Source organism: Eucalyptus grandis, chromosome 4 (genome assembly GCF_016545825.1).
Source record: "Eucalyptus grandis isolate ANBG69807.140 chromosome 4, ASM1654582v1, whole genome shotgun sequence".
Classification (NCBI taxonomy): Eukaryota; Viridiplantae; Streptophyta; class Magnoliopsida; order Myrtales; family Myrtaceae; genus Eucalyptus; species Eucalyptus grandis.
This window is the reverse complement of record NC_052615.1, coordinates 21,809,331-21,833,040: the sequence shown is the minus strand read 5'-3', so window position 1 is coordinate 21,833,040 and position 23,710 is coordinate 21,809,331. Positions and strand designations below refer to the sequence as shown.

The 23,710-nt window shown below is 39.6% G+C and overlaps 2 protein-coding genes across 3 annotated transcripts; one reads left to right on the top strand and one right to left on the bottom strand.

Annotated features, from left to right (window-relative positions):
* Positions 1–11,728: 11,728 nt before the first annotated feature.
* On the top strand, positions 11,729–20,539 carry LOC104441241 (lysine-specific demethylase JMJ18). Of its 2 annotated transcripts, none has more exons than XM_018872009.2 (11): positions 11,729–12,178; positions 12,528–12,715; positions 13,399–13,476; positions 13,603–14,115; positions 14,213–14,437; positions 15,823–15,984; positions 16,269–16,634; positions 16,789–17,794; positions 17,908–18,011; positions 18,606–18,803; positions 19,897–20,539. In XM_018872009.2, exons 2-11 carry the CDS (start codon positions 12,674–12,676, stop codon positions 19,993–19,995), a joined length of 2,793 nt encoding a protein of 930 aa, XP_018727554.2. In that variant the 5' UTR covers positions 11,729–12,178; positions 12,528–12,673; the 3' UTR covers positions 19,996–20,539. The 2 variants fall into 2 exon arrangements, with proteins under 2 accessions (XP_018727554.2, XP_010052583.2); XM_010054281.3 differs by having other exon boundaries at positions 12,509–12,715.
* A 2,002-nt stretch (positions 20,540–22,541) lies between these two features.
* LOC104442813 (FAS1 domain-containing protein SELMODRAFT_448915-like) lies at positions 22,542–23,264 on the bottom strand. Its single transcript, XM_010056202.1, has one exon. The coding sequence runs from the start codon at positions 23,262–23,264 to the stop codon at positions 22,542–22,544; it is 723 nt and encodes a 240-aa protein (XP_010054504.1).
* Between the last annotated feature and the right edge of the window lie 446 nt (positions 23,265–23,710).

Below are 23,710 nucleotides of genomic sequence, written 5' to 3'. Positions count from 1 at the left end.
CCTCCCTAGGGCAAGGCTATCTTTCACTAGTGACCGGTGAGGGTGGCCCTCGCCAAATTAGGCAAGGTAGACCACAAAAATGCCATGAAGGTCACTTCGGGACAAAAACTCAATTTTTCATTGGTGAAACGCAAAAATTCAGAAAAAGTGGAAATGAGCCTTGAACAAGGACCTATGTGGGCCTAAGCACACGAGTCGGCCCAATGGGCACCATGCCCAAGCATCGGCTGCCCAAGATGGCGCATGGGCCATCCGTGCCTCTTTTGGGTCTTTGTGGGTTGCACATTTAGGCCCATGTGCATGGATAGTAGAAAGGCCTAGTGAAATTCTCTCTCCCTCTCTCCCCCAAGCTTCGGCCACCCTTCCCTCTCTCATATCTCTATCTAATTTTCTCTCATTCTCTCTTTTTTTCCCTCAATCCCTCTCCATTTCCTTTGCAGCCGAACCCCTCACCATCTCCACCTCACTTCACGCCATCTCCTCTTCCTCATTTCCCTCTTGGATCTCGTGGTTGTCGCACTTTGCCGTCCGCCGTTCAACCACCATCTGTCCATGCTGTTACTATAGGCACCACCATCCACAACCTTGCCATGGGTTGTGTGGGCGATCGACTAGCCACCACCACTGTTGTTCAGCTTGCCTTGCCACTATGCCTTGTGCTCTCCATTGTCATGCCTCACGACTACCATTGTGAGCCTCCACCACTGCCATGAGCCGTGAGTTTAGGTCCCAGAAGTGAGTGGTTTTCTAACTCTCGTTAAGGGTTTTGATTGCACATAGGATCAATTTTAGCATTAGATTAAGGATAGGTGGTAATTAGTTTAGTTAATGAATAGGTTATCTAAATATCCAATAGGTTATTGTGATAGTTTATCTAAATATCCGACATGTTGTCGTGATAGGTTATTTAAATATGCAATAGGTTATTGTGATAGATTATCTATTATCCAATCAATTATCATGATATATTATCTAAATATCTTATAGGTTATCATGATAGGCTTTTTAATGTGTGATAGGTTATCTTGATATGTGATAGGTTATCACAATAAATTATTATAATATATGATAGGCTATCATGATATGTTATTATAGTACTTGATAAGCTATCGTTACATATTATGTTAATATGTGATATGTTATAGTCATATATTATGTAATGTGTGATATGCTATAGTATTGGGACATGTTAATATGTGATGTGTTATAGTAATGCGATATGTTAATATGTAATATGTTAACATGCGATATCCTATTTCGTTGCAGTAAGCATTCTCTAGGATATGAATTCAAAGAGGCTTGATCCTTGTCTATTGATAATTTTAAATTGGATGGGTGCCCATACAATCCTTGGGATGAACAATAATAAGTAACCATGGCATTCACTGATCGTGGCTAATGAATATATATATACGTAAGATCATGTGGGGGGAATAATTGATGAAGTGTTAGGTGATGCTGTGTTGCAATGTGTTATGAGACAAAAGTAAGATTACTTGGGTGAATGCATGATTGAAGTATGATTACTTAAATATCCTGATGCGTATGATTATGCGGGGTGATGGAACTATCCTAATGCATATGATTATGTGAGACGATACCAAATTAAGTTTGGATGCTCCCATACCAATGGGATGCTATTCACGAATGGATTTCAGAACGAAACTCCTCAAATGGAATGCGGTCCTAAGGCATGTGCATATGCAAGATGATGCCGTACTCGATGGGGCGAGATAATGCCCAATTATTCCAAAAGCCTGCTGACCCTCGGGTTGGCCGTGGCCCTAAGCTGTCCTAATAATCTGGACATATATGTGCGAAACGTGCATGAGAATGATATTTGATGATGTCTAGTTTATTGAATGACATATGTGCATGATTTTGAGATATTGCACGATTTTCTTTCTACCTCATGAGTGTGTGATTTCTCGTGAGCATTGACTACGTGCTTATATGATAATGGATTTGAGAATGTGAGATAACCAATCCTATCAATAGTTAAGGCAAAGTAAGGGTTTTACTATTGATCTGCCATCAATAAATAAATTGCATGTTTTAAGCCAACTCCGAAGTGAATTACTTCCCTATGCGAAGATTATGGAACTTATTCATTGAGTTTTATCTCATTGTTGTTGTTTAAATGTTTTGGGCCCTAAGCATAATTAAACCTTTCCGACACATCCACTTTGGGGTCCCCATGGACCAAACTTCTAAGTTGACAAAGTACCCGGTTGTGGGGACAGAGGATTGATACGAGCGCTACATCACTACCATTTGGGAAGACGAGGGGTTAACCAACTTGGTGCCCTACAAGTTCATCACCTAGTACTACTGGGTAGGAGAGATGTTATTTGGCCCCCTTAGAGATTTTGATGGACCCTAGGGGTGGGAACTACGACCGCCAATTGGGACATTATGGACCTGGAAGTCCCTGACGATGATGTCACCAATTCAGACATTGACCCGGATGAAGACCCTGACCTCGAGCCTAGTATTTTGAGCCCATGGGGTATTAGGAGCTAGCAAGGTATATCACTTTTTGAGGTCACCATTTTAATAGTAGAGGTGGTTAGGCCAACCTTGAACCCATGTGGAAGTGCATGGCTAGCTAAGCTTTTGGTTGTAGATGAAATTAGCTTGTAATGGTTCCCGTGTGTGCATGTATGAATGAAGTGTGTTTTGATGTATATAAATGTTTTACTCTATCTCTATTTCATTGTAAATGGTTGGGTGATTCGTCTCTACTTCCGCTTGCGCATAATTAAACGATAATAATGATGGGTCGGCATTGTAATCAAATGGCCTAAGTGAATGAGGTTTGTTGTGTACTTAAGGTCGAGACATGACAGCGACCCTTGCTCAGCCCTTTCCTACATCGCCAATGGCCGACCAGCCACTGATGAATAAAAGAACAACCGGATTAGAAAGAAAGAAAAGAAAAAAAAAAGAAAAAGGAAAAAACCTCAAAAGAAAAGTAAATAAGTAAAATGTCTTTGACCAGCTAGAAAGTTAAACCTTTATTAGCAACAAACATAGTCATTTTAGACCTTTATTTGAAACAAGATTCACTTCAAATATTTATTTGAGAAAATGAAGGCATTTTAGGATTTTTGAAACAAGGTTCACTTTAGGCCATTATTTGAGAAAATGAAATCACTTTAAGCCTTTATTTGGTATTTTCCCAAAAATCCTAAATCTATTATACTTTTGCTAATTCATTTTTAAACTTTTTAATTTTACCAGTTAAGTTATAAACCTTTTCAAATTTTGCCATTTGAGTCTATTTGGTTAATTCTGGCTGGAAATTACTAATATGGCAGTTCAACTAGCACTAGCCATTCTACATGGTATAACTAGTGCTGACATGCACAAATTTCAATATTTTCTTGGTTTTGTTATTTTTTATTGATTTTTTATTTTCCCTTTCTTTTTTTTTTGTCTTTTTTGGTTCAAAGGGTTGCTAGGGCGGTCGGCCACTGGGGGAGGACCGACGATCCTTGCTAACCCTTGAGTGAGGGCTTGGGACGCCCTCATTGGATTTGGCAAGGCCAGGGCGTCGGCCCTCGCTTAGGCCCTCACGGGCCACAATGAGGAGTTGCAACCCCTTACCCATGGCCGAGAGGGCTTCATGGCCCTCACCCAAGGGCCAGTGGGGGTTGCCAGCCCTCTATCAGTGATTAGTAGAGGTTAATAGCCTCATCGGCCCTTTGAGACAAAAAAGAAAAAGAGAAAAGAAAAGAAAAGGAAAATATTAAAAATATATATTAGTGAGTTTTGATCAAAATTATTCGGGTGGGCTCAATTGAAAAATTATGAAAATATTTAGGATTTAATTAATAAAATTGAAAAGTTTATAATTAAATTGCAGACGTTGTATTCACTGAAATGGACGTCTCTCACTCCCTATTTCCCTTTTGGCCTGGAAACTCTCTCGTCACTAATCGCAATTTTTTCAGGAAAATGTCACTTTGTCGTTTTTCTAGCTCTTGATCTTTCGCACTTATTGATCCCGTCACCCATTAGACTTGTCATGGCAACGTACTATGGGAAGCCAATCATAGCTCCTGACATTCTTTTCACTCAAATGAGTGGCTCAGTCAATTCATTTGAAAATATGCCCTCGCACAGTGAGGGACGCGTCGACTTAGCCAAGCTCCGCCCTCTTCCTGCTTAGTTCCTTATTCGTGTTGTTTGACCTCTTTGTCTTGGGAGAAAATGAGGTCAACATCTTACTTGCATACTGCTATTTTCTTGACTAACTAGCGGCCGAAGGCATAATTAACTGCAATTATTCCTAATAAATGTGTCTACAATTTGTACTTCTAGTCTAGATTTAGCTGCAGGAACCTCGGCTCGATCGATGAAATCTGGTTCAGCATTGTCATGTGGTGTTGACTTGTAGATTGGTACTATTATTGTGTCGTGGAGTACTTGGGACAGCATTGTCGTGTGGTGCTCATGTGGGTTGGGACTATCACAATGGTCATAGAGCATTTTAAACGAAGTGCAATTAGCTTCTTATTATACTATGAAGATCCAAAATTTCTACCACTAGCATTTTATTGAGCTATCTACTGATATTGTTGACAATGGTTAGGTTGACCACGAGGTCAATGGCTATCGTTTTCCAAAGGACATTGTCAAGATACTGTAAAAAAATCACAAGGCGTGTTGTCCCAAAAGGAAATGCGTCACCTATGGCTCATTAAATTGCTGCACGGGGAAAGACTCCTGGTAGGCTGGTAGGGACTTCATGGTATCTGAAACTGCGAAGGGTATATACATCATTACTTCAAGTAGCTCTGAAGCTCCCATGCGAAGTGGCCCTGCCAGAGGATGTTTCTGAATTGTCTCCTAAGCTTTGTCGGAAACCATCCTGAGGTTGACGTGTCAGAACAGAATTTGCGGAGTGTATCTTCTTCTGGACAAGGTTGAGGATCAATGGAACCATACTCAAAAGGAGATCTCCAGCAAAATTAATGCCGTGGATAATTCATTTCCATATAGCATATGGGAGGAAGAAAAGTCAATAGAGGTGGCTGCTTCTAGAAAGAGAAGGGAGGAGCAGGAGGGAGGTAAGATTATTTAAACAGTTTGATATATCCTCATTTTGGGCTGTAATGTCCAAAACTTCATTCATCTTGTGTTTTCTTGTGAAAGTTTATTTGTTGCTTATAATTTGATGCAGCGAGAAGATAGAAATGATCTCATGGAACATGATAAGAAGAATATAAGAGTGCCAAAAAGGCTGATACGTTATGAAATTATCTGCATAGAAAGGATGAACAGGAGCTTGAAAGAACTGGCCAGCACCTTGGTATCTATGAACCTTACTTGGGAGAAGGAGACCTTTGGCCCTTTCTGCATGTTTCTTCAATCTATCGTGGGATTGGACTAGTGAGATGGCTTATGCATGTTAGTGTTATCATATCATAATGTACTACGGAGTTTAGGCTTAAACTGAATCAGTTTCTTCTCATGTTGGCTGACTAAAGTCCCATTTGGTTCCTAGGAATTCTTGAAATTTTCTGTTTCAATTCCTATATGAGAGTGAAAACATTCCCAACAATGCACTTCAGAAAACTAATGCACTTCAGAAAACTTGATATTGGCCTAGAGGAAAACATGGGACATTGTAACTGAGGTTATTAACTAAGATAAGCTTATTGATGTTTCCGTGTTAGCCCACATCCCAAGGAGAAGACATACTTCAAACCTAAAGGTATGCTGCAAGAAGATGATTGTAGTGCTACTCCTTTTGCGGGTTTTTTTTTTTTTTATACTACTGTGGTTCATTGAGATTTTTTGCTAAGATATTAGTTGGTGTATGGTTCTAATCATTGGTTTATGTTTTGATCTCTTTGTTGATGTAGAAGTTTAGCCACAAAAAGTTATTGGGGTTGAGGTTTTTACAAGTGCGAAGCATATGAAAGGGTAGATTATTCCATTTTCCATTACCTAGAGCTTAGACTTTACAGAACACCAAAATACCCTGGTCGAGGTGCTGTTGATATACACCTATTGTGTTTTACTTTTGGCACATATGAGTGAAGTATCAAATTCCTTGAATTTGATGTTTTACCTGGTGATTGCAGTCAACCAAGGGTTGAAGGCCTGGAGCTGATGATATTGATGCACCTTCTCGGCTTCCATTTCTTAATAATCCATATAACGGAGTGACTGGGGCCTATTTTGCAATTGCCAACAGAATTGATCGCATACACAAGAATGCTTGGATAGGCTTCTAGTCTTGGATGGCAACTGTTGAAAATAGTAAAATTGATTTTGCTTTTTGATTGAAGAAGAAAGTAGCATATTGGTCTTTTAATCGGTTTTTGGCCGAGTGCGTGAAAGCCAGGAGTATGACGGTTTGCTTGCCAAAGAAGAGTATTCTTCAATGAAGCCACACGTTGATCAAGAAAAGAGAGCTGCAGCGGGCTTCTAGTCCTTAAACCAACTTCAGCTCTGGTGGGCCCAACATTTAAGAAATGAGTTGTCCTTTTTGACAAATTGAAGTCTGTTAGCATGCTGAAGCTGGACTTGGTTTGAGATAAAATTTCGGCAGCTCTTATTCACACTAAAGACTGCAAACGAGAGGAAAAGTTCACCTTCACTTCTTGTACTTTGAAGTCAAAGGCGGTGAAGTGCAGGCGGTGGAATTCAGGTGGTGAAGATGTTTATAAATAGGGTTAATACCCTGAAAAATCCCAAACCGGTACACTTGTGACAAACCTACCCCAAACTATTTTTTTTACCACCAAAAATCCCAAACCGGTATACTTTTGACAAATTTATCCTAAACTGGTACACTTGTAACAAATTTACCCTATGTTAGTTTTCGTTAAATTTTCTTGTCAAATTATTAAGTTAAATGACATATGACAATTGACCGGTATACCAATTTAGGATTTTATACTCTGTTTGTTACAGTTTACAATTTTTGTTATTTTTTTTTGTGATATTAATCTAATTTAGCGGGGGGTATATTAGTCACAAATTTACCAGTTTGGGGTTTTTTGTGGTCGAATAAATTAGTTTGGGGTAAATTTGTTATAAATGTACCAGTTTATGGTTTTTTTATAGTTAATCGGGGTAAATTTGTCACATGTGTACCAATTTGGGGTTTTTTATGGTAAAAAAAATAGTTTGAGGTAAATTTGTCACAAGTGTACCAGTTTGGGGTTTTTCAAGGTATTAACCCTTATAAATATACGTACTTACGTTAGTTTTGTTGTTTTTAAGGAGAGTGAGAGAGCTTTAAAAGTATATATAGAGATAGAGAGAGTTTTAGGCTTAGCAAAGCTTGAGTGTACTCCATATTAAACCTTCGCAAGGCATTTTGACTACTATATTCTCTCTTTTGTGTGTTTGCATTCCCTCCTCACCAATTCCTTCAAGGCTGCTTTATCCTTATGGTTCCAACAGCAACAATGAAGAAGGTATATACTTAAGATCCATTCTCCACTTGAAAACTTAAGTAGTTATCTGTAGCTCTGCTATTTGAAAACAACCTGTCATCAAGCAAGTGGCATCCTGATGTGTGATGGGATGACTGATTCCAGAATGGAAATTTTTCAAAGGGGATTTTTCTGGTTAAGTGTATGGAGTAGTGTTTACGAGGAAGAAACGAAAATGAATAAGAAAAGATAGAACGATCTCCTTCCAAGGTATAAAGGCCACGCCACCAACCAAGGATGAGAATCGAGATCTACGAAGTTCACCACCAAGGCCTAAAGCTTCCACCAGCCAAGGAAAAAGGACTTCGAGATAAGAGAAGCTTACCATCAAGGCCTAAAGATTCCACTAGCCAAGGAAAAAGGACTTCTGCATAGGAGAAGATCACCACCAAGGCCTAAAGATTCCACCAACCAAGGATAAAGGACTTATGAGTGATCTACGCTCCAAGGATAAAGAGACCGAAATGAGTTATCCATTTCTCCAAAGGAGTTCACTCAAGTAGAGGAATTATCACAATTTTCATTCATCAAATTCATATCCCCCATAAATTGGATAGTTTTCCCCTGTTTATAGGAGGATTTTAGACTTAGGAACATAAAAAACAAACTTTAATGACTTAGGTACTTAACAAATGCATTTATTAGTATGGGAATTTACATTCTTGAACCTTTGGCCTTCCACATTCTTGAACCTTTAGCCTTCCAAAATTCGTGCTCCTCCATTGCCCAGAAAATAATCCTCCTAAAACTTCATCAATTGGTCATGCAAGACGTCTAAAATAGCCTCCTATTGATAGTTATCGATATACCACAAAGTATCGATAAGTAATTAACATTATTCATTCAAAATGATCCATCGAAGCACATAATGCCCAATTTCTTTACTGGCTTGGATAAGAATCGATGGTTCTGAGTTAATCGATGGAACTACGTCGGATGCTTCCGCATCACATCCAAAACAAATTTCTGACCTTACTGCAACATTGTAAGCCTGATAATATTTCAATTTCAATAATATTGAAATTGTGATTTAAGAATGTTTTTAACATGGGGTTTAAACAGGAATATGGTCAGGTGTTGATGAAAGAGCATCATTGGATGCAATCCAGATAGGTAAGCATGGGATACATTTTACTTTTGGGCACGGATGGACCAGGCCCCAAGAAATCCATTGCACAAGCTGTGATTGCATTAATTCTGGAGACTGCAAATTAGTCCTAAACCTACACTTTGTGTTTACTGTGGTCTCTGTTTTCGCCTCTTTTTGTAGCTGATTTTCTCGAGTGGGTGGACTATTGAAGGTTAGCCTTCTCTGTGACTCTTTAGAGGATGTATGGCTTAAAACATGATTTGGATGCTTTACACCCCCATGCTTGTAGATGGCGATACATGGTTCGTCATGAAGAGCTGGCCATTGCCAACTCGTTCTTTCCCAGAATTTTTGATGATCTGGTATGGCCATAGGCTAATTAATCAAGACCCAGTCATCACTCATGTTTTGAGTAGGCACACGCTAAAATATAGAAGTGAATTGTTCCTTGTGCGGCATGTTTGTTGACCCATTGGATGCACAAATGGATGATGAGCATCATCAGATAGGACACTGATATCAGAATTCGTCCAAAGTAAATGGCTTCTCTTGCAATGAGTCCATTTGAATCTTCAATTAAAGCTTTCATTAAGTAAACTCCAATGCCATGCTTATTGCTTTATCATGCTACATGCTTTAGCAATTTTTCTCTTTAAAGTGTTGCCTTTTACGGAATGGACGGCTCTATGGATTGGCTCCTCGAGTTAACAAGAGCTTGGGATCAAGTTGTGGATTGGGGGCGGAACTCTTGAAATGTTTAATAATTGTTAGCATAGAAAAGTTTTTTTTAAAAAAATTGTAATTTTTTATTAGAGATTTTAGGGATGTGCAACCGGATCGGGTATACTCTATTCCCGGACCGGCCCACCCGGAAAACAGGGTCAGGAACCGGTTCCCATTGAAACCGGTCCAGGAACTGGTTCCCAAATTTCGAAACCAGTTTAAACCGGTCTGGGAATAGGTTCCGAGTGATTACCCACCCAGAAACCGGTTCCTAAATCGGTTCCCGGATCGGTTTTGTAAGTAGAGGTCCAAAACCCTTTTTTTTTCTCCCGATTTTTATTCTTACTTCCATAATCACACAATATTTTTCCTCTTGGCTCTCTCAAACACACATGGCACTCCTCCTTTGTCATTTCTCTTCCTCACTTGCTTCCCTCTCTCACCAGCTGCCTCTAGCACTGTCTATGGACAGAGAGTGTTCGTCGCTGCCAAATTATTGTGTATCACATGGATTGACTCGCCTAATTTCTCTTTTGTAAAAAGAGTTATGCTTGCATAAATGAGTAACTTCATGTAGTAGTTGTGGGAATAAGACTAATATTAGACCCATGTTTATTGCTAATTCTTTACCTTATGATTTTATTTATTATAACTAGCCCTATAGATCCTTAATTTTTCCTTTAGTCAAAAAGTTCATGTATTAATTTATTACCAGTGCTTGTTTCAATATAAATTAGGAGGATTACGTTATGTTCTCGCTTATTAATATAAAATTTGAAATCGTATAGGATATCGGGAGATTGCAAAACAGGTTCTAATGAAGATAGGGTTGACCCTGAAATCGGATCGGACAAACAGGATGGGTCGGGTACAGGGTCCAATACAAATAAGGTCGAGTATAGGGTCTAGAAAAGGGGGAACCAGTTATAACATGGTCGGGTATAGGGTCTAGGTCTAGACCCTACCCACCCTGGACCCGATCACCCTTAAAAGAAATAAGTGGATGATAGCCCATCAGTGTCACAAGAGTGACGGAGAGGCATCAACCACTTATTTAAATCTAGAAACTAGGTTACTTCTTTGATTGGTTTCTACTCTCTAGGGTTGTAGCAATAACTAGGAAAAAAAATTACAAGCTTAATTTCATTTTGGCCATAGATCACAAACTTAATTACGAAAGTAGAGCTTCTGTTGACTGCTCAAATTTGTTAATTCTGATGTCTTACTCGACTTAAAATTGATAAAAGTCCAAATATTAAAAATTACAAACTTACTAACTTTAAATATTTCTACTATGACTTTTGCTGTAACTTAAATGCTATTTGTTTTTGTAATAGCAACACCTAATCTACACAATTTAAAGCATCGATAAATTCAGCTTGAGCTATAACAATCCAACTAAACTTGAAAATCCAAATTAAAAATTTAAAGTATAATGAATTTATTATATTAATATTTTTGCCTCACTATTTTTTTGGTACAACCCTATTTTTTTAGCATGCTTGCCAACTTTCAATTCAAAATAATTTAACCATTTATGTATTGTGTCTAAGTTCAACAAAGGCCATAAAGAGACCTGTTGGAGTGTATTTATTTTCACTTATTTGGTAAAAATACACGTATGGGCTAGTAATTTGACTTTTATTATATTTACTACAGTTAAAAATGTTTTCGCGAGTACACTACAGAAGAATTGAATTTTTCACTTAAGAATCGTGTTTCCTTCTTGTTGGTTTCTTTTTTTTCTTTTTCCTAAGTACAAAGAACAATGTAATTAAAACTCCTTTTCTCCTTCAAACTAGAGGGAAAAATGAATGATAGAAACAGCTCTGTCACTCCATTAAAAATGACGGAGCCGTGACATAATCATTTCTCATTGCCCAATAATTAAGAATTTTGCATCAAGATTCTTTTCCAAATTTGCTCCATGTCTATCCATCCGGTGGCTTATACTATTTGAAAGGTAATTTGTGGTAAAAAAAGGCAGCCTTATTCACAATGAATAATAGTGCTGTTGAACCACCGGCCGCGGTGGCTCCGCTGGATAAGGCCCTGCTGGTCACCTGGGGGTTTACGGCGCGCGGCTGTCGACTGCAAGCCGGTTCCTCCAGCACCAAAAATAAAAAAAATAAAAAAATAACAGTGATGTTGCCTTAGTATCACACTTATTAGTGATATTCTAAGTGATTGACAAATGCGATACTCGCCGAAGCGGCGTCGTATATATCTTCATATCAACAAGTTTTCATACGATCGAGTAAGTATTTCACTGACCCACAAGAGGAATTGGTCACAACAGCCAGTTTTCAGGGCCACGAAAGAAAAACGGTGCCCGTGGGCCGGACGGCGTGGAATTGGGCCCAAACGGCTAAACACGAAGAGTAGCGGTAACGCAGAAGAAGCGTGTTTAGGTTTTTATGTTTGTGTTTAGAGGGGGAAGAGACTTTGGTGTCGTGTCTCTCCTCTGACTTTGGTTGGTTGGTCTCCTCGTAGATTTCCGTTAAAACTGCGTGCGTTTGGGCGGGTTCCTTCCTCCTTTCCCTTGACCCTCCCCTTCACTCAATCACTTATCTCTCTCTCTCTCTCTCTCTCTCTCTCTCTCCAAAGAACGTAACTGATAAATCAGAAGAGAACAAGATTCAAAACTTCCCCAGTTTAGAGAAGGAGTCCTCACCCTACGAAAATTCGTTCTTGTTATTACTCTTCCTTTCCCTTTCTGGATTACCCACTTGGAAACAAAAGATCACAGGCAGTTTTATTTATTTTTATTTTTGGAAGTTTCAGAACAAAGAAAAAAAAAAGAGAGGAGGTTTTATCAGGGAGAAAAGAGAGAAACAAAAGGGCAGATAACAACACACGGGCTCCACAAGTTCGTGTGCCTCCCTAGGATCCACGCCCTCCTTGAAAGGTAATCCCTTTGCTCTATATGGTAATGATTTTGATTGATGTAATCTCTTGCGCTCATCGTTGCGCTGTTCAATCTGTGCCTGTTTTTTTTCGTCTCCAATTTCTGCCAATTTTATGTTTTGTCTAGGTTTTTCTTTTGTCAACATTTGTTCAATTCATGTGGGGTTGCCAGTTTAATTGGTACTAATTAAATGTCTTTTTGTTCAGTCTCTTCATATTATCTTTTTATTAAAAATAATCACCCTTTTGTTTTCTGTGAATTTGATTGTCTGTTTGCTATTTATTTGTAATCTAGAATGTTATGACCACCTGTATTCTGTTTTAATTCTAGGGTTTCGGATCCGCCGCAGCCTGATCTTAATCAATTGGAGAAGGAATAGTTTCAAGACGATTGTTTGCACCTTTCTTTTGGTAAAGGTCCTTAATTATATCTGGTGTGAGAAAGAAGACTTTTATGTGGGAACGATTGTTGAAGATTTAGGGTTGTTCTGAGCCAATGGCAAAGTTCGAGTCTGCGACAGAATCTCATCCTAAAGAGGTCAGATTTCACAATATTGTCGATGGGTTTGTTCATGGTTCATGTCCTGTACATCAAGATTTCATTTTTCCTGGTCCTCTCTGATAAATTCGCCATTCCAGCATTTCTTTACCATATGTTCTGCTGTCCTTAATAGATCCCTGTAACCCTAACTTTTGAAGCCCTCAAATATGATCTATGTTATCACAGGATTCAACGCTGTGTCAAATCTGTGGTTATAGTGTCTTTGTTAGTTGATTCTTTAGATTTAGTTCTTGATTGTCTTCCTCAATTTATTTCTTGGTACTATGTTTGTGATCAACTTTCAAGCATCTCTTCTTCGAGATACTCTAAATCTTTCCCAGGATCACTTCAGTGAATATTGAACAGCCTATACATCTTGTTGGCATAGTTCAATATGACCTTTTAATGTAAACATGTTAGACCGTGATGGTTTTTAATGATCACAATTTCAATTTGATATCTTACAGTGATGATAAGTAAAATTGAACATCCATAACCACATAAAAAAGGTTTATAGCTCATTTTCTTGTTCAGTAATTTTCAAGTAGGGCATCTTGTCTTGGATTATGGAGCAAATCTATCTATGATGAGTGAAGCTATGAAAAATAATTTTCTCGAAGTCCTGGATTATTGAGATAAAAAAGGGTTTGCATGACCATTCTGCAATACAACTATTGCAGATGTCAGCGAGGTGGGATCCTGCTGAAGCATGCCGACCTATCATTGATGATGCTCCTGTATTTTACCCAACAGCAGAGGTAACCCTTTGTGCTTGGCAATCTGAGTATCATGTCTATGTGGTTGGGCATTGGTGATCACAGTGCCATGTTCTGAGTGTTGTTAAAAGTGTGGAAACTTTGTTTACACTTACAAATGATCATCAGGAATTTGAAGATACACTTGCATACATATCAAAGATACGTCATCAAGCAGAATCATATGGCATATGCCGGATAGTCCCACCAGCTTCCTGGATTCCTCCCTGCCGTCTTAAAGAGAAGGATGTATGGGAGCATTCAAAATTCTCCACTAGAATCCAGCAAATTGATTTGCTCCAAAATAGGGAGCCCATGAGAAAGAAAAGAAGCCGAAAGAGGAAGAGGAAGAGGCACTCCAGAAGAGGGACTGGCAAAGCGAATGCCAACTCTGAGTTGAAACCTAATTCTACTTCAGACTGTGACGAGAAGTTTGGCTTCCAGACTGGACCTGATTTCACTCTTGCAGATTTCGAAAAACATGCTGCTGGCTTCAAAGAATGTTATTTTGGATTTAAGGATGCTAAGAGTGTTCAAAGAACTAATGTACTGACTGAGTCAAACCAAAGATGGGAACCCTCTGTAGAGGACATTGAGGGTGAATACTGGCGGATAGTAGAGCAACCAACGGATGAAGTTGAGGTATGGATTGAGATTTTCATCACTTCCTTTCACGGCTTGATCATGGGTTTTCTTGAGATAAAAACTGATGTTGGTGTTATCATTTATTGTGCCACAGATATTTTATGGGGCTGATTTAGAAGCAGGTGCATTTGGAAGCGGATTTCCCAAAGCAGCTTCCACCGGGAATGGAGGCAGCTCCGATCAGTATGTAAAGTCAGGATGGAACCTGAATAACTTCCCTCGCTTGTCAGGCTCAGTACTATCTTTTGAGGAAAGTGACATATCAGGGGTTTTAGTGCCGTGGCTCTATGTTGGAATGTGCTTTTCATCATTTTGTTGGGTATGTCCTGATGCCCCATCTAAGAATCTTGTGTAGGGAGACATTTGTAGATCTTCAATTGATCAGTGGTATATATACTCCTTCTTTCGTTCTTCTTTGGTTTTCAGCTTGTTATTCGCTGTGTGCCACGTTGTTTAACTATTTTGGAAAGTGCAATTGTTTTATGAAGTGGTTTAGACATTTACGCGGCCATGAACTAGCATAATTTTGCACGTGATGAAATATCTGATCTCTACAGGGAAGCATTACAAAAATGTTATTTTAGTGGCTACCACACTATTACTATTGAAGAGGGAGGTGGAGTTTTTTCTGCCTCAGAAAGATCCATTTCTCGTATATTTAGTGAAGCCATCCATGTTCTTCTATGCTGTAATGATTGAATCTACACCCAGAGTTCATTGAATTTATTTGGTCAGTCTTTTCATTGGATAATTCTCCCCTTCAAAGGTTCCTGTTTTTTCAAGGAAATTGAAGCATGAACATGACTTTACTTTTATATACAAACTGATAAAATGTTGAATCAGGGCAATAATGTTTCTAGGAATTAGAACTCGATGAAGTGCGGAGTCTGGTTGGTCAGTGATTGTTGCTGAAAATAAAATGACCGTGTACCATATTGATTGGTATTTTTGCAGATTTGGATCTATTTGAGGAAATGTGAACCCAAATTTAAACTTGCGAGCAACTTTAAGTGGCTACATTGAAAGATTCGACTTTAAGATACTGTAGGCTAATAGAATAGTTGACCAGAAATTGGCAGAAATTTCAAAGAATATTGTCCTTGGATCTTGTTGAAGACTCTTTTACTAATTAAAGTACAAAGTCATAAGAGAATTCATGTAGCTGACTGTGCTAAGTGGAAGATGTTGGTAGTTGTTCTGTTGGTACATCAATGGCCATATTACTTTTTCATAAGGCTTTCTCTGTCAATTATACCTGGCTTCACTATGTAAATCATTTTGATATTGAAGTGTGCAGCCAATCTTTTGGTGAGAAACTTAAGAAGCTGCTTTGCTCATAAAAAAGAGGAACTTCTTTTGGGACTTCTGAACGTCTCTCAAGAGAAGGGCTTCATTTTACCAGAGATTCACCATTCTGTTGAGCAATTGAACAATCCTATAGCATATAATCTAAGATGGACTGATACAGCCATGAAATACTTCTTTCAAGACCTTATTCTGCATTTGCTATTTCAATGGTGGGAATGCAGAATTGACGGATTATTACTTGTGCTGATCCTGGCTGATCTTTGTAAATTCTTGTTTCTCATTTCATTTAATTGTTCTTTTTAAAAGATGACTACTGCATAATTGCTTACTTTTTCCAGTTTGTGCTATCTGATGGTGTTATTGATATTTCTTTCTCCCCAATTTTTTACCGAACAGCATGTAGAGGACCACCACCTCTATTCTCTTAACTACCTCCACTTTGGCGATGCAAAAGTATGGTATGGAGTACCTGGAAGCAGTGCTTCCATGCTGGAGAAAACTATGAAAATGTATCTACCAGATTTGTTTGAAGAGCAACCAGATTTACTGAATGAATTGGCAAGTAGTTCTTTTCTTTTCTATATGATTTGTTGTCAACTGTAGCGGTTTAATAGGTTGTATGTGCCACTAGTAAAACATACAGGTTATTTCTTGCTGTTATCTTTTTATTTCTTCTAAGAATCTGTTTAAGCACTTGGTAGCGTTGAAATAGTCTTGCTCATTTTGTGTTACGTTCCATCTACTGACATCAGTAGTGCATTTAACTTTTCAGATGGTGTATAGTATTTTTTAGCTGGTTTTCACAGCATTTATTGTATGTTCTGATGTTTATGCTTATGCAGGTCACTCAGCTATCTCCATCCATTTTAAGGAATGAAGGGGTACCAGTATATCGTGTCGTCCAGCAAGCTGGGGAGTTTGTTCTTACTTTTCCAAGAGCTTACCATGCCGGGTTTAATTGTGGGTTTAACTGCGCAGAAGCAGTGAATGTAGCTCCCGTTGACTGGTTAGGGCATGGACAAAATGCAGTGGAGCTTTATAGCACACAGCATAGGAAAACATCAATATCTCATGACAAACTGCTGTTTAGAGCAGCTAGGGCAGCTGTGCAAGATCTTTGGGAACAATCACTCTTAAAGGAGACTCCAATGAATTTGAAGTGGAACACTGTTTGTGGGAAAGAAGGGGTTCTTACCAGAGCTATAAAGGTACTCTCTCTTTTTGGATTGGCTACTTAGAGCCTCTTCTTTTTTGCAACACTTTATCCAATCTTGTATTCTTCAATTTACGCGTGGATGCATCCTTATAGTTGGATCAATTCTCATGTGCTTGTCTGTTTCCCTTGTTTTTCTCTTTTCACAGACAAGAGCAGAGATGGAGGAAGAACGAGTAAAGTCCCTTCCAAATTGTGTGAAATTGCAAAAAATGGGGGCTGACTTTGATTTGAATGATGAGAGAGAATGTTTTACATGCTTTTATGACTTGCATTTATCTGCCATCAGCTGCAAGTGCTCCCCTGAGCGATATGCGTGTCTCAGACATGCAGATTTCTCATGCTCTTGTGAAGGAGATGATAAGTATGTCCTTCTCCGCTACACCATCTATGAACTTAAGAGGTTAACTGAAGCTTTGGAAGGTGGATCAGATGCTAAGGTAGAATGGGCAGGAAAAGACGATGACTGGGTTTCTGTTACTGGTACTGGAGCTAGTCTGGGTATCGATAGGCATGTAAGTGGAATTAAGAGCTCCGAACCTAATGAAAGTTCACTGTGTTCCTTGAAAGTAGTATTATCAGAGTCCCAGCGAGATATTCTGAACCTAAGAGCATCTCCCATTAAATGTGAAGATAGTGATAACCACAATAAAGTTCTCTCGAGGAATGATGATAAATATAATTACAGCATTGATTTGAACATTGGCATTAAGCCTGATGAAGGAGAGAACAACACTCTGGAAGTCACTGGGGGTATCAGAAGTTTGGAGGATACTTGTGTATCGGTTTGTTGCGAGGAGAGAAAAACCATCCCGCATGCAATCAAAAGATCATTGGATATGCAGCTTGTTAGAGATTCCAAGTCATTAGAAGCATGTGCAATTTCTGAGGGCAATCTTCCTATGTCTGCCATGAATAATTGGAATACGAGCTCACATGATGATTGCAAATTATTTGGGGTTAATCTTTTGTTTCCCAATCAACATCCTGCTGTTCTCTCCAGCAATTTGCTTACCAGTAAACCTGTGGATGGTTCCAGAGTGAAGCGCTCTAGTTATCCCATTAAGGAGTTTACAGCTTGTGTTGAACCCATTCATTTCGGTTCCATTATTGCAGGAAAATGTTGGTGCTCAAAACAGGCCATTTTCCCCGAAGGTACACTATATCTGTGAAAAATTCCAAGAAAACATGACCCTATATTTTTATTTTTTATTTTTTTGGCTCAATGACTTATTTTTAATAGCCCTTAATTGTTGACTTTTTTGCAGGATACAAAAGTCGGGTTGATTTCTTCAGTGTGCTAAACCCTGGAAAGATTTGTGGCTATATATCAGAAGTTGTGGATGCAGGGCTACTTGGCCCTATCTTTAAGGTTTGTTTTCCCTCAACTTTTTGAAAGGAGAATTTTACCTTTGACACTTGTTAATTACCTACTCTCAATCTGCAGTATGGGATAATTGATTGAAAATACAGCATAGATGTACCCGTTGGAAATTCTGCTGTCCATATGTACTAAATAATAAGTAGAAGATGTGTTGCGGACCTTTTCCTGCTTAATGGCAATGCTCTTTAATGAGCATCTGAAAATTTTCTGTCAAAATATTTTTTTAATGTATGAGAATTCTTTTTTGGTTGAAGCAAGAAAGTAGTTTTGCTTTTTCTCCACTTGATAGCCCGTTTTTTAGGATATCTCACTAAAGTCGCTCTAATTGGAAATCAAATGAATTACTAGAATGACATTGAAAGGATTACTTTGTTGGGCATCCTCAAGTGGGGCTTAAGGAACTTTTTCATTAGAATTGAAACTTGCAATTCTATTTTGACAAATCACATGTTTACTTAGATCACTGCTGAAAGTTAGAAGATAGCATCTTCTTGATACAAAGCATTTGATATCATGGTCTAAGCATTTTGCATTCCTTTTAGTTTAATGTCCATATTCTTATTCTTTTTCTGTATATTTCAGGTCACCCTGGAAGAATGTCCAAGTGTAACCTTTGCTGATACTTCAGCAGAGAAGTGCTGGGAATTGGTAGTGCAACGCCTAAACCAAGAAATTCTTCGACAGAGCAGCTTAGGGGTGCAAGGACAGCTTCCTCCTTTTCACATGCAGAGGGTCAATGGCCTTGAAATGTTTGGGTTTCTTTCCCCAAATATCATCCAGGTAAGACAATCTAAGAGGAATTTCCAAACAATACAACTCCATAAGTAATTCACTTGACATTTGGTATCTTGGGCTTTATCTGCCAATTAGGATTTTCTTTGACAGAACGTGATGCCTGACCCATTATTATAAGACCATGTAGCTTGAGGATAAGCATTATGGTTGCACCAAGCTTCATGAGGTCTCTTACTTTTTGGCTGCAATAAGTCACATTTTTTCCCCAGTCATACTTCTGAAGATGCTCATACTTTGCATGCACGGCCGTAATTTATGGGACTTCATATAATGGTACTTAAATAGGCAAAGTTTAACCTGCGACAGCTGGAGTGTTAATTCTCTTTCTATCATTAGTCATTTCTCTTTTAGGATATTGACTGCCCTTGGGATGCTTATTAATCAAGCAAAAAGTAATGTTTGCAGTTTCAAATGCATTGCATACCTCATGTTATTTGGAATCAATACTTTGAAAAATATTTCTTATCAAGGACTTCTAACCAATCCCTTGGGGGCACTCGTTAACTATACTATTTTCTTATACAATATATACTAACTATGCAATTTCTTTTGTGTTAATATAATAATGAAAAGGAAGGCAATGCTAAAGAGTCATAAGCGTTTGAGTTCAAATGGTCAAATGAATGTGGACAACATTTACAGCACCTAATCTACTCATCGATGGCATAACCCTGCATGGAGCCCTATGGACCTGCTTATTCTATCATAGTTAGAGCAACAGCTTTTCAAAAAATTGGGCCAACATAACACGGGGTAGCTGGAAACACCTGTTTACACAGGCTTACACTGCAAATCATTCTTCATCTTTCTCCTGAAAAGGGAAAAAGGATTGTATATATTGAAACATCATCTAACTAATGGAAAAGAAAATAAAACCTACAACAACCTCCACCAGTGCACTGTACACTCAGCTTTGCCGATACGCCACCCACTTGTGAAGCTTAAATAATGCATAGGCTTCTTATAGAGTATATCAGCCATGCCTTTTTTTAGATTTAACAGGAGGAGGATATGAGGCACGTGCACCATTGTGATAATGATTTGTAAATTTTTGGTCATATTTTACTACCCTTCTCAGGTTATCGAGGCTCTGGACCCAGATCATCTATGTGGAGAATACTGGAATAACAAGTGCAACGAAACTGCATCTTTTGGCGACATTGGTCAGCGCCAATAAATTGCAATTTTGGTTTAAGTCAGAGTTGTAGTTGCAGAGAATTTTGGTTGTACATTGATAAAACAGGAGCAGAGGAATTCAGCTAAAGAAGGTTTTTCTTCCTATTGACAAGAGAAGGTATGACAGATCCTATAAGGCTTGTTAGGAAGAGGCCATCACAGAAGAACTGAAGTAGAGAATAAGATGTTTCGCAATAAGTGCTGATAGGAAGCAGCATTGATGACATTCATCTAGGAAATTTCAAGGGAGTGTGGAATAAATTAGGGAAAGGGAAGACAAAAGGTAGAGTTCTGACCATTTTTTCTCATTAATGTAGGCTTTGTTTTCACTCATATGCTTATCTCTAGGCATATTCTTTTTAGTGGGCAGTAGGGAGAATAGGAGCGCTCCGCACATGTGAGATGTGCGCGTTTTTTCAAAGTGCCATTGCCTAGAGTATCAATTTAGGATGCCAATTGACAAGCACTTTTGTATATCGTTGAATTTGCATCATTCAGAAGTTTATTGTATACTTTGCCTTTGTGCACATTGCCCTCTTCCCCTACATTGTGTCTTCTGCCTAGCATGCATCCACTTTGCTTGTTTCCTGCCTATATTTCCTTTGTTTGTTTCACGGTGTCAAGAAAAGCAAGCTGAGTTTAATTTGAAGGAAGCTCCAAATATGGTACACCAATATAACATCATTTTGATGGTGTCCACTGTTCCTCCTCCACAAGAACATCTGCTTAGACCTGTATGATGACGACGTGTTTATCAACCCGTGGTAATTTTTCAAAACCCAAAATAACCCGTAAAACATGTTGATGCCATATGTGAGTTAATGACTAGGTATTGGCTTTTATATGTAAGTATGTAGCAATGTGTATGAACACGTTTGAAAGTGTAAACATGTCGAGTTAACATGAATAATCAGTTTAAATTACGACATACGAGTTAGCCGTTTACCATTACAGGCTCAATCAGAGAAAACTTAGGTATTGTGCATGTGTTGCCTGAGCGAACTACCCATGCCAGATGTGATTCCGAGTCTGTCTCATCTGTCCGGCTTGCCCAAATTCTTCTTGGCCAGGCACAATGGTTTGTAAGGTCGTTAGGCTTCGTTATGCAATCGTGTTTCCATCTAAATGTTTGATGAATGCAACTGTCTTGCTCGTTCCTTGGTATCGTGCTGTACATATCCTAGAAAGTCTAGAGCTGTACGGTCCAATTTTCTTACTCCTCCAGGGTGGTTCGACACGCCTGGGCTGGAGAATTATGACCAGTGGACTTCGGCGGGCATGGGTTTCCTCTTGATTGGCAAAAAGGGTAAAAATTAAGACTAGTCGAGGTTGTCCATGGAGGTCTCTGCGAAGAACGTCTTATAGAGAGAGAGACTGCAGAGAGAGGACACAGCAACGCTGTGGACGAAGAGAAGGGGAGAGGGAGAGAGAGACGAGCTCAGACAACGGTGGAGGGGGGTCGAGGACGGGCGAGGTTAGAGTTTGCAGCGTATTTTGGGTCTTGGAGTGTTCCAAATGGAGGGCATTTGGTCCTTTCGTAATCCTGTCCACGATTACAAAACATCCATTTTCTAAAGTAAAATTTTAAAAAATAGAATCAGAGCGAAAAGTAGGGTATGGTTCTAGTATTTTCCCAATTTCTCAGTACTATTTGATACAACAACATCGTAGAGGAGTACCAGAGAAATGAACTCTGCGATTCTTCAATGATCTTCAAGAGATTTTGATAGGGAGTCAAATAAAAGAATTCAAATGGCTTGCTAACAACAAGAGAAGATGCTGGCCGACCGATGAGCGTACCAGAGAAGATGCCCGACAATTCTTGGATACAAGTTCACGTGGAAAGAAGTCCCTCCCAAATTTTGAACCCAAGAAAACCAAGCCAAGAACGGACGTAAGAACCACCGCGATGAACTTAGCGCTGCATGTGGTGAGGAGACGTGAGCCGGCCAACCAATTCCTCAATCGGCAGAATCACTGCCGCTGTTGTAGCACCACCCCATGCGATTCGCATGAACTAAATATATGTAAGTTGTGCTACTGACTAACATAGAGAACTACAACTCGTTGGGATTGACACAGTAATATTAACTTGGGTTTATCTATGGGCTCTCTCCATTTTTCCCTTCACTGTCAAAAATTCACCCGTATGGAGTTGAAAAAGAAGAATGAACAAGAAGTGAATGTATACCCGAAATGCATAGACAGTCGCCACTTAGAAGAAACTATTCTTTGTGACCAAAGAAGATTTACACTTCTCCACTTTCTTGATTACAACCACGCTAGCGAACTCGGAAAGAACACGGCATCTTTCCTTCTTGATCTCCCTACTCAGAAATCAAATGCTAATGGACTTCGTATGATCACGGGATTTACAGAAAGAAAAGCACCGATCATACGTGTTTCCCCTAGCCTCAGTGGCTCGACAAGAACTAGATAGGAACAGCGAATATTAATGGAGAAAATGACCTCGCGCGTAGCCCTACAATCGTTTGCTCTTCAAGTCTGCAACTTTCAAAACCCATCAACAAGAGACCCAGAAATCCCTTACAATTTTGAACCCAAGATTACCAAGCCAAGAACGGACGCAACAACCACCGCCATGCCCTCAGTGCTGCATGCGGCATGGGACATGCGCTGGCCAGTCGCTTCCTGAAGCGGCAAGAATGCCGCTGCAGTCGGAGTATCACCTGTAGCATCCTGCAGCAGTGGCGGAGAAAGCCCGTGCGCAGCACTGCCACCCCCGTAGACTGTGTAGTTGAGGAACCCAGCGACGCCATGCACGATGAGGCCGTCGGAGGAGAAGAGGTCGGGCTCAATGAGAGGGATGCCGTCGAGGGTGAAGTTGGATGGAGAGCCACCTGTGATGAGGATGGAGTTGTTGGGCAGGAAGGTCGGCAGGCGAGAGCCTGTGCGGAAGAGCTTGAGTTGCGAGAAGGCGAGGCGTTGAGGGACCATGTGGTAGAGGAGAGAGGGAGGGTCCATGGGGAGCACAGAGACGGCAGCGTCATTGCCGGCAGGGACGAAGAGCGTGCCCGAGATGGAAAGGGTCGAGGGGTTGAAGGCGGGGAGGACAGATGCCCAGTTGCCAAAGTCGCTGGAGCCGAGTAAGGCATCGAGGATGTTGCTGACTTGCTGGAGACAACAGGTGCCGCCGTCCGTGGGCGGTGCGGCGGGTATGACAGTTGGATACGGTGATGGAGAGGCTGACATGGCGGCAGTGGTTAGGAGGACGCAGTAGAGAAAGAGGAGTTGGAATGTGTTGGCCATGATCGATCGATCGATCGATCGAAAGAGGACGTCTGGTTCTTGAAATGTCGAACTGAAGTTGCAACCGAATGATCTTCTGCGACTTGAAAGTAATCTTTGAGTAGTGACTCCCTTGAAAAGGCTATATACAAGTTGCGACTAGTAATATAGCTCTTGCACTGCACTACTTCAAGCATTCGCGAGTGCGAATAATTTCATATTTCGATGGATTGCCGAAACTTTAATTTGCGTATAATTCCCTAATCTATAAGATTAGTAACATATCTTATTAACTTGGGATTTACCCCTTTTATTTTAGTCAGAAAATAGACTTTTCATTAAACTGGTTCAAAGGCGGAAAGGTCCAATAGATGGATGGGCTTCAGAACATAACAATTGTCAAAGAGCTAGAGGAGGGGAGGAAACCCCAATTCTGAGATAAAGCATTTTTTCGAAGGCCTTTAGCC